At 42.0% G+C, this 11,477-nt stretch overlaps 2 protein-coding genes across 2 annotated transcripts in view; both read right to left on the bottom strand.

Annotated features, from left to right (window-relative positions):
- LOC118323260 (myosin-9-like) overlaps nucleotides 1-1,712 on the bottom strand; it is a 31,767-nt gene extending 30,055 nt beyond the window's left edge. The window contains 1 exon segment of the mRNA XM_035655202.1: nucleotides 1,458-1,712. The gene's annotated coding sequence lies outside the window, so the exon portion shown is untranslated.
- Nucleotides 1,713-8,754: 7,042 nt separating this feature from the next.
- txn2 (thioredoxin 2) overlaps nucleotides 8,755-11,477 on the bottom strand; it is a 4,342-nt gene continuing 1,619 nt past the window's right edge. Inside the window, exons 2-4 of the mRNA XM_035655201.1 lie at nucleotides 11,008-11,285; nucleotides 9,231-9,354; nucleotides 8,755-9,084 (exon numbers count right to left, since the gene is read on the bottom strand). Of these exons, the coding sequence (XP_035511094.1) occupies nucleotides 8,968-9,084; nucleotides 9,231-9,354; nucleotides 11,008-11,285 (519 nt within the window). The 3' untranslated portion in view covers nucleotides 8,755-8,967. The remainder of the gene's footprint in view (nucleotides 9,085-9,230; nucleotides 9,355-11,007; nucleotides 11,286-11,477) is intronic.

The following is an 11,477-nucleotide window of genomic DNA, read 5'->3' as shown; positions in this document are numbered from 1 at the left end:
GTCAGTATTTGCTTGGAAAACCCCGCAAATGAAGATGTTTGGTGTGTCAATAACAGATCATTAAAGTCATTTCCGTTTAACAGTTTTTAAAAAGATTCATCTAAGTTAATGTGTGTTAAACCGGGGTGACGAGGCATGGTGCCACCCCTAATGCTGTTTGAATCCCACATTACAGTTTCAGATAAATAAATACTGATATACTGGAATTTCAAAATATCCGTAAGGCTATTACTCCAATTTATAGGATCAAAGAGGCCCGTCTACAAAAGGCTGAGGGGAAACTACAATATCATGTAAATATTTTGGCAGATACTGCAAAAAAAAAAAAAAAAAATCATTCAACTCATGATGATGTAAATTTTGGAGGCGTAATGTATCAAACGAACTTGTTTTCTGAAGTCTGGAATTTGCAGGCCAGTTCATCCCTGCAGCCCTGTAGTACTTCATTGTCCTGCTGTTTGTCACGCATTTTACTTTTTATAAAAACACTGCAGCTCTTGCAATTTACACATTGCTTCTAGGATTTGCATATTGCACATTGCAAATCTCTATAACATTTTCGATTAATCGTGCAGCCCTGAGCTCCAACCAACACAGTTAACCTCTAGTGAACTAAATCACAGTCAAATGTATTCCTCGTGGGGCCCCCCTCCCTCCTGAACACCCCTCAAGGGCCCCGGTATGTTAGCAGCACACATGCTGATGACATGGTTCAGGGAGGTTGAGCTGCTCGGCGGCGGAAAAGCACACCAACGATTTTCTTTCTCTCTTTTTTTTTTTTTCTCTCTCTCTCTCTCTTCTTCAGTCCGCCGGTGAACCACTGACGTCATCCCGCCAGCCAGACGCATTACTGGCCACACACAGCGTCCGTTTCTGACCGCTAACACACCGAGAAGTTCAGCCCCGAAAAAACACAAATTAATCAAACACTTCCCTCCTCTCTAACGGAGCCGGTGTACACGTCGTCTGAAACAATCAACTTTTCTTTGGTTTCCACCGCACTCGAGCTCTCCACCGGCCTTTTCTGCAACTCATTGAAGCGAATCACTTCCTGCCTCTGTGGTTTTTTAACGTCTCGCCGACGGCCGCGACGTTGGTGCTTAAATATGTTTGACGCACATGAACGTGGAGAAGAATATATATATATATATATATACACACATACATACATATAGATAGATATAGATAGATATAGATATAGATATTACATATATTAGTACTCCGGTGCTGTACAGTTTTAAAAAGAAAACCTCGGATTTAAATCTGTTTCAGGAGGTCTCACTCCACCCAGCGCGGTTGCTGAAGTTGCAGCCGTGAACTAAAGCAACCGCGCTTCCTGGTTCGCTGCACTTGCTGGAGTGACGGGAGGATTGAATGAGTTATGAAAAGAGTACAGAGAGGGAGAGAGGGAGGGAGAGCATGGCGGACAAAAGTGTTCAAGATGGGGAATATGTTACCTGCTTTTTTTCTGGGTGCAGGACGCCGTTCAGAGGGTGGCTAACAACAACCGGGTGGCTCAGTCAGCGTCGCCGTGAGTCAAACTTCTTTTCCTGTCGACAGCAGCTTCACAGAGAGAGTTCGGGCTAAACTACAGTGCTCGCTTCCTCCCTCTCTTTCTCTACTTCAGTCACTCTTTCTATCTTTTTTTTTTTTCTCTCTCTCTCTCCCCTTCTTCCTTCTGCCCTCCCTCCTCCACTGGCTGCTCACTGGTTCGCGTAATTTCACTCAGTACGCAGCCACTGGAGCCGGGGTGCGGTCCAGGATGAGGCGGGCCCCGGCGCTCATGCACCGCCCCTCCGACCAATGGCAGCCGCGCTCTGATAATCCGCACACTTTGGACCAATCGCGTCTGCGCATAAGTGGAGGGGTGACAGCCACTGGGCAGGGCAAAAAGCGCAGAAAAAGACTGAACTTGAAAGAGTGGAGAGGAGGGAGGGAGAGGGGGGTACCGATAAAGCTGTGTTTAATGAGAAAGGTATGTGCATACTAAGGATTTTTATGACCATATAAGTACCAGTCACTCTCAGGATGGACTGCATCATCCGAGGTCTCCCTCATGTGTCAACGGGGTCTAGTCTGACCACTGTCTGCTCTGAAAACAAGCAGCAGTGATGCCTCCCAACTGTTTGATAGTGTTTCTGCTGTAGGGTTGCCAGATATCAGATGAATCCCCCACACACATACATACATGTCTGGGCTACTCTATATATACTGCTTCTCATATGTTTGTGTTACTTCAAATACTTATTTTTTTTAAAAACTGTAGACTCTTTCTTTGTCCATTATTAGAACAGGGGTGGATCTATAGAGAAATATTCAAGGGGTGGGAATCAATCACATATTTGATATTTATTTTATAATATATTTGATATATTTATATTACATTATTGTGGTACATAGGGAAAGCATTGGATAGAAATATCTTAAAATAGGCACTTAAAATCAATAAATCTTACGACATTCCTCCAAACACATGTCTATTTTCATTTAACCCTTAGTCTAACATGTTAGTCCTCAAATCAATCTAAATTAATGTGTTACATTTGACAGCATTCATCATCAAATTGAGGTGTTCTTTATGCCACCAGTCTATATCCCCTGTAATGGAATAAAGATGTTTTCATAAGGATTATACCAATAGTACAGCACTTTATTTATCAATGTCAGTTGGTTTCCTTCTACCAAAAGGAAGTCAGAGGTCAGCAGCAGAACAGGGCCACTGGTGCTGATAAGGTTTGAATGTCTAACCCAAGGACACTTAACCAGGGTGTATGTTTGGCCTGAAGGCCCTTGAACCTCTCACTGCTACAAATAAATTATTTTACCATACTGGCTCCCACCAAGGGGATTAAAATATCTTATATAAACTACTTTAACTTCATATAAACAGTTTATTCTTGCCTGAGTTCGAGATGCAAGTGAAAACAAATTATTTGGGATTTCTTAGCTGTTTACCTGTAAATTTAAGGATAGAATAGTTTAAAAAAACTCAGTTTCAATCTAACATCTCTGTAACTTCACTTTTCTGCAAGTTCTGTCAGTGATTGTGTTGACTTTTGCAAAGATTTTTGCAGTTGTTTGGTTTACCGTCATAGGTTCCCATCACTTAAACAGGTAAGCCTAGAGTCGTGATCAGACACGTTAACACTACATGGGAATCGCTGCAGGTGATCTAATTAATGTGAGGGAGGGAAACACTTGTTCAATCTTTAAATCATTCCTGACATTTGTTTTCCTGACTTGTTCTTGTGGAGTGTAAGCAATGAAGATGACAGAGAGATATGTAGAGGTAACACATTTAGGTACAGGTGAAATTCAAATAAAGCAACAGGAATCTGGAAAATAGGCCAGCTGTTTAATTGGTTGAATAAAGTGAGGAATAAAAAGAGAGGAGTGCGGCGCTGGTAGGAAAGAGGACATTACACTGCAGGAAAATGCAGACAAAAGGAATGAGTAAAATGATGGATGTTGAGATGAAAGTCGTGTGGTGCCATTGCCAAGATCTACACAGAAGAATGGAACAGTACAATGTGAACCTGTTTACTTCCAACACTGTCCTGGGATTCAGATTGTGTAATCTGAGCCTAGTTTGTCGAATGGAACTGGAGGCACTGAGCCAGTGCACATGCCACAACCAGCAGGGAGACATTAGAAATGGAAAATAAATATTTTGTACCTTCTCAGTGTGAAACATGGATTGAAAATCAGCAGCTTTGATCAGCACAAACTGGGATGGAAACATAATTTAGAGCAGTGATTCCCACCTCGGGGGGGTTTCTAAATGCAGATGCCAAATTTGAAAATAATAGAAATTATTATTTAATTAAAAAAATAAATATCCACTTATTAAGTCAGCTGTGACACTTGAGCGCCACAGGTTGCCAGGAAGTTAGAGTGCATGGAACTTCGAGTTGGCAACCAAGAAGACGAGGCTAAATAGTTGGCTAAAAGTAATGGACTAATGGTTGAAACAGACAGCTAAAAGTAAATAATAGATGACAGATGAACATTTAAATAGTTAGTTAAAAGACTAAAATAAATGGGTATGGTTGACATAGCTAATGGATACACTTTTTATATAGTTAGCTAAAAGGAAGAAATAAGTGGTTAAAATAGCTAGCTAATGGATAAATGATTGAAATGTCTGCCTTCTGCCACAAGCAGTACAAATGCAATGCTTGAGCAAACTAGCCTAAACATTGAAAAATTAAACTGTATGTAAAAAATATTACAATAGCCACTTATGTGTAGTTGTGAGCACAGTTGGAACATGACGATGACAGGTGGTGATGATAAATACATATGTAGCAGTGTTGTGGGGTAAAAGTAATTTCACTCAGACAAACGAAAGCTTGACCCCTTTATGTTTTGTCTTCCCATGTACAATTAGGGGGTGATGCCAGATAAGAGGCCGAAATACGAAACAGATGTTGCTGTTCTGAGGTCCAGGGATAAACAACTTTCTACAAGTACCTGATGCAAATATTTCCTCTATAGGTAACATCAACAAACACATTCAGCACACCACACAGAGGCAACTTTTATGGCTATTTACCCCAAGAAGTCACATCAGAACAGGGCCTCAGTCAGGGAAGGCTGGCATCCGCTGACAAACATGGGAAAACACATTTTCTGTTCAGTGTGTGATTTATGTCCGCTGTGTGTCATTATGAAAGGAATGTGTCTGTGTGTTGTCCTATATGTTTAGCAGCTGGGCATCACATGTATGTAGAGCAAAACATTGAACAGTCAACATGCCTGCCTGGAAAATTCAATAAATGTCACACTCTCTCCCCTCTCTGGGATGGATGGGAATATCCGAAATTTTAAGGGAGGGGGTCAAAGGTCAGCATGTCACCGTTACTTGAGCAGGACCAGATGCCGTAAGAGGAGAGAGGCCAAGGGGACGAGAATGAGGGGGAGTGTAAGAGAGAGGGAATTCTGACATAGAGAAAATATTAAACACATTTTAATTCAAAGCAAATTTCAACATAACAAAAAGTTCACACATAATCAAAACCGTGTGCTGACAAAGCGCACGAATTACACAACAACGGCAAAAGACGCAGAACAAACAGAACGGGGCACAGAAAGAAATGTGGGATTAAAACGCAGGCATGAATTACCAAATATGGACACTTCTGACCTCACTATCTCCCTCCCTCTCGCTGCCTCTCGCTCTCCTTTTCACTGTGACCTAGTCTCTCTCTCTTTTTCCTTCACTTGGTAGTAATAGCAGCAGGGTGTGTCTGTAATTCAGGGTGTGTAAAGCCATTATATCATGCAGTCAGAAAGAAAGGGTCCCATTCAATGACAGCATGTTAAAAGGGTGGCATGTTAACTCACTGACCACGCTTGCTGTGTAATTACTTGTGTGAATTCATGTGTGTGGGCATTCACGCTTGAGTGTCTTGGTGAGAACGTGTGTGTCTGTGCATGAGACATATATATGTATATGTATACATCCAGTAGCTCAGATTTGTATCAAATTCTTGAGTAAATAGGTTGTTTAATGCTCCTGTCTGACCCCGATTCTCTTACCTGACATAAGACTGTAAAAATCTTGCCGTTCATTCGAGCAACCAACCTTTGTGTTTTGTTCAACATCACTGCCCTGTCATGTACACACCCCTGCCAAGACTATTTAGGCAACTCGCTTCAGTTCACACAGCCTCTTGACATTATAAAGCAAAGTGTTTGTTTGTGTGTACATAATAGGCCTAAACCGCAAAGAATAATTAAGAGCACCTTCAGCTTTTAAGATAATGCAATAATGGGATTATGGCAGAGAAACTAGTTATTTCAGTCCTCTGTCCTTTGGTCTGCCTGGTTTCCTCCTCCTTTCCTTTGTAATTAACACACAGGAAGGAGTGATAAGACACATGCTGACTCACAAAACTCTGGACTGGGGAGTAAAAGGAAAAAAATGCAAAGCTCTCCCTCTTTTGTTAAAATGTCTCTTTGCTCTTTTAGCATCTGTACTGATTTAGCAACACCTCTAATGCACACTTGAGTCTCAATATGGTAAGCCATGTGTATGTTGCATGTGAAAAAAAAAAGGAGTGATATTAAGAGCAACAGTGGTTGCTTTGTCTGTCTCGGGTTGGTATTTGTCTGGAACAGAATGGAGATCTAACAAGGTGGAGGGCAGCATGTGTTTCAAATATAAATACAGCTATGTATTTACTACAAACACAGAACACTCTCAGGCTGTGCCAGATCTGGGTGTTGTTACAGAGTCGCTCACTCTCCCACACACGCAAATTTCACACACACACACACACACAGACACAGCAAAAGCATTTGGGTCAGTGACAGGCGATTTCATTTTAAACAAACACACAGCAAACATTAACAGTTTATGGTACTGAGAAAGGCGGACAAATTGAGGGAGAGTTACTGCAAGAACTCTGCAACTGTGCCTCTCGGCCCGTTTGTTCAGCAGCAGCCGCTGGCTTCCCCTGTCTTTTTTTGCCTTATATGGTCACAAGAGTGGTTGAGTAAGAGAGAGAGACAGCGGGAGCGAGGATGGAGGTGTGGTCTATTGTTTTTGGCGGAAGAGGTGTAGGGTTACGTGCTGTTCTTGAACCTTTGGAGCTTGTCGTCATCTATTCAGTCATCTATTTCCTCCGTCTGAAGGCAGACAAAGAGGATGAGTGGACAACATGGGGAGGTGTGTGTGTGAAGGGGGGTGGGCAGCTTGGTTCATGAGTGTGAATGCTGAGGTCTAGAGACTAGTTGCTGATTACTAGTTGCTGAGACAGTAGAGGCAGAAAGAGGTTAAAATGGCAGATCAACAAAAGGTGTTGTCATGCATGTCCCAGACATCTCAAAGCTATGCAGGAATGCCTTTCATCCAAGCACACAAAAACTGCATTCGTACATCTGGATCACTTGCCTTAACTCACACCTGCTTATGTAATGACATTGGAATTCCCCCTATTCAGAAACCTCTGGTTGCTACCGAGCAGCTCTGCATGAGTACATCCCTGGGCTTCGTCTGCGATGATCTAATCAAAGCCAGCACTGCTAAAAGTGCAGATGGAACATGTCAAATGATGTGCTCTTAATAAGCAGTCTGGAGGCCCTCGCCATGATTCTGTCAGCTGTGGGCTCTGTAATGACATGCCAGGATGGGAAGGCAGGCAAAGGGTGGGAAAGGCTTTTGGTTAGCGAGTCGTGAGAGAAGAGGGGATGATGAAATGATGACTGCAGGTGCTCTCCTGTCTCCTTCAGCCTCATTTGACCTCATTTACTTGAGTGTTTCTAGCGGCCGATGACACAGAAATGCCTTAATCCTACAGTCCACACACACACGCAGTCTTTATAGGAAAGAGTCCTTGTGCAGCAGCACAGGTAAAACACTGTAGTGGACAGTAAAGCACATTAAATGTCCTTGTTGTTGAAAGGTGCTACTCAAATAAACTTGGCCTGCTATTCCAATGTTAATTATTTATAATGTCCAGTGATAACGCTCCAATTTCTTACTTTTGCTTTTACAGTTGGGAGACGTGGCAACTTCTAAACAAACAGAAAGCCCATAAAGTCAGAAATCGACAGCACAGAGGGTCTTAGGCCCCCACACTGTGTTGGTATGGTGTTTACACTGTACAAACGCAGGAATCACACACATTTGAGCTGGCATGAGACAGGCAGGTGAGAAGTTAGGCACAACTGAGAAATGTGGTTTTGGTTGAAAGATTTTTGGTCAGGAGAGAGACTCAAAACATTATAAGGTCAAGATTAGAGAGAAAGAAAGCAGACACTGTTGATTTGGGGGGATGACAGAAGGGAGGTAATTTAAAGGGCAGCAATAAGTGGAGGGTGGTGTGTGGGCGTTGCAGTCGTGCTGATGAGAGGGTTGTGACAGTATGAGTAACACCTACATGTTCAGACAGAAAGTGGAGATGGGTGACAGAGACCACTATACACGAAGAAGCAGGTAATGATTGAGAGCTACATCATCATAGTAACACTGAAAAAATAACTTGCAACTTGGTAGACTTAAAAACTCCCTTCTCCTCCCCTTAAACTCCCACAGCCTCACCAGTATCCCATTTCTACATCCTTCCTAGTGCTGTCAAAACAACAAACACAGGGAAAGTACATAACTTTAATATTGCATCAGTGTCATTAGGGGGAATAAAGCTAAGACCCCCTTTTTTTTTTTAGACCGCAAACAAAAACACTATTGAAATACAGAACATCTTTGACTCCTTTATTACTTCACTTGGACATGTTTCCGGTACAGAGAGTTCATTTCAGTAATAAACTAAATTAAACTCATATTTGCAATTCCCGCTTGACTTAAATTTTACAGTCAGGACCCAGACACACACATACACACATACATACATACATACATACACACATCTTCCTTTCTCACATTATTAGGCATAATGGTGTAAAATGACCATGTGTGGCTTTGTGATGTTAGACAAATGCCACCATCATGTGGACAAAAGCAGGAACTACAGGTAACACTGTCACAGACCTCATTCAGTATCGTCAGGTTTTAAGTTAAATCCTCTCCACCACTAAAACTAGACATGTTCATCCCTCATGTTATAAAGTATAAGTGCAGTACAGCGGTGTCTTACCCCCCCATTCTACAGACTTTTACAGCAAACTGTTATACACCGGCTCAGCTGCTCTAGCAGTAAGAGTAGAGCCACGGAGCCGTCACATTATAAAAGAGAAATTAAACTGCTGCAAAATGGAGCACGGCATGAACTAAAATGTTACTGGAGGCACACACCCATCCCAAGACAAAAGAAACGGAGGGAAACAGGAAGATGCAAAGCTGAAGTCGTGTGTCTTGGGATGGGTGTGAGCATTTGAACGTTTGCCAGCTGGGACTGTGGCAAGTTTTTGTTTATTTGTTTGGCGTCTAAGGGCTGCCAACTGTGCCACAATCGTACAACAGCACCGTAACGGTGGTCAACGGCAGGGCGTGGGACAGTTGGTTTATTGTCCAATAATCTTGCTGACAAATGAGTCCAGCTCATCATCGTCTTTGATCCCCACAAAATGGTCGACCACATCGCCTCCTCGCATGGCGATTACTGTCGGAACCGCAGACACCTGGAGACAGACCAAGTTGGGGGTTACAAGACAAGACTAATAATATTACGACTAAACAGTGACAAAAAGGAAAATAATTGGCAGAATTTGAGTTTATATGGCAAAACCAAATGTCAGTAACTACACAGAAATACTGTAAGTCTCACCCCGTATTCAATTGCCAAGTCTGTGTGATCGTCTATGTCAACTTTCGCCATGGCAACACGGCCTTGCTGTTTCGCAACAGCCTTTTCCAACCTTGGCCCGAGGATCTTACAGGGACCACACCACCTAAAAACACAGAAACACAACCAACGTCAAAGTGCTCATTCTCAAGAAGACAGAAGTATTGAGTAATCAAAGCAATTCCAAAGCAGACATTTTGACTGTAATAATTTAACTGTTTCAGAAAGCAGCCCTCTGAGTAACTTTGCATATTTGTCATATTGGTGCAAAATCAACCATCAGCAAACATTTACCATATCGGTAATCTGTGAATTCTTCTCCTGTAAAATTGGTATCGGTCTTAAAAGTCCCCTACGCACTAGTGGGAACAGGGATAACTCATTCACATTCACACATTCATAAAATAAAGAGGAGATATGTGTATAAACCCTCTTCTTTTCTTATTTGGCATTACAAATGCTTCTTGGCTCATTCACAAGGTCCAAACATTTCGTGTAAACAGCTTTGTGGTTGTTATTAACAAATCCATCTCTGGGCAGAAGAAGGTGGGACTGTCAATCCATTTTTGATCTGCAAGAATGTTTGGTGGCTTTGCATCTGACACAGTGCTAATAAAGAAAACTATTTGGAAAGTGAGTGAGTGAGTGGGCAAAACATTAACGCTGAACCTTGTTTACTACTTTTCAGGAGGTGGAGTTATTGTCAGTTATGAAATACTGAATAATGAACTTCCAAGTAATATTTTTTTACTTAAAACAGCAGGACCTGTAAATCAGGTTGCGTGAAATTGTGTGAAGTAGTGAGTGAGAAATTTCTCTGTAATTTCTCTGAAACCTGAGTCAACAGTAGATCAACCGTCTGTTAATGTTGTAACTTTTTCTTACTGTAACTTTTTATTGCAATGTACTTCATCTACCTGACCCTTTATGTGGGTTAAAATGTAACCAGAATGAATCTCAAACAGAATTTGTGTCAAATAACCTCAGGAGATGAAGACCCCCTCTGCTGTTGTTTAACCTCACATGACTTGAGAGTGTATTTATTTTTAAACAGCAACACACACACAGACACTATATGTAACACTTATAGCCATTTAAAGAGGCAGGGCAGCTATAAAACAAGGTCTTTTTCAAGGTCAGTGACTGAGTCCCCAAACAATACACCATCAGTGTTAATACAGATTCTCCTGGATTAAAGTGCTCCAACACAGCAGCACTCATCAGTCCTACTCGCTGAGAATCAGGCTGGTTTTATAGCATACCTAACACTTATTACAGTACAATCACCCTGTGTGTAAATACAATCTGGATAAATGACCAGCGTGAAAACTTTCCCAGGATTAGAAAAGAAGCATGATGGCAAACAAATGCTCCAACAAGCTGAAATAATGATTTTAAATGTAACATTTATTCACACTTTAAGGCTTTAAAATGAAATCTAAAGACCATCTCTACAGGGGGGTGTATGTTGTTGTTGCATGCACAATCTTCAAAACTTCTGCTACGAGACTGAACTTCCATCAGTTAGTCAATTAAACAGTTATTCAATAAACAGGGAATTTGTAGATTCTGACTGATTTGAGTAAAAAAGTAAACGTGTAAAGAGCTGTTTGCGTTTCTTCATTTCTTTATCATTTGTGAATAAATGTTATAACCACAACTATAATCTAATCTCACATTACATTGGACTCTTTAATTACTCTACACCTTCATATAGTTGGTCTGCTGGTCTACAACCGCCCCTCCCTGGGGTACTCACTGCGCATGGAAGTCGATTAGCACGGGCAGCTGGCTGTTGATGACCCTCTCTGTGAAGTCCTCATGGTCCTGAACATTGAAGGAGACTTCCCGGCGGGAGGTGTGAGGAAGGGAGCGCGGCAGAGTGCGTGAGGGAGAAAGGAAGGAGACCCGGGCCGCGGCGGACTGCAGGGAGGTGGAATAAGAAGAGGAGGCGGTGGTGGCAGTGGATGCTGGGAGGCAGCGGATATCTTTCGCAGACAGCGTCCAAATTCTACGTACTAGCAGCCTGTGAGCCATCTGGGACAAACAGACAATAATGGAACAATAAAAGAAGAGAAGAAGAATGATTGTTAATAGAGTTCATTGTGATTTCAGGCCACTAGTTGAGCCAAGAGCAGAGGGGCTGCACAATGTTTTTACTGTAACACCAGAGAGGACACTTATGTAAGAGCAGCATGTTTACAGTCAGTCTCTACATGCAGGGCCTCT

This window comes from Morone saxatilis, unplaced genomic scaffold (genome assembly GCF_004916995.1).
Source record: "Morone saxatilis isolate NCDOM2014 unplaced genomic scaffold, NCSU_SB_2.0 Contig14, whole genome shotgun sequence".
In the NCBI taxonomy this organism is placed as follows: Eukaryota; Metazoa; Chordata; class Actinopteri; family Moronidae; genus Morone; species Morone saxatilis.
This window is presented reverse-complemented; position numbering and strand designations above follow the sequence as displayed.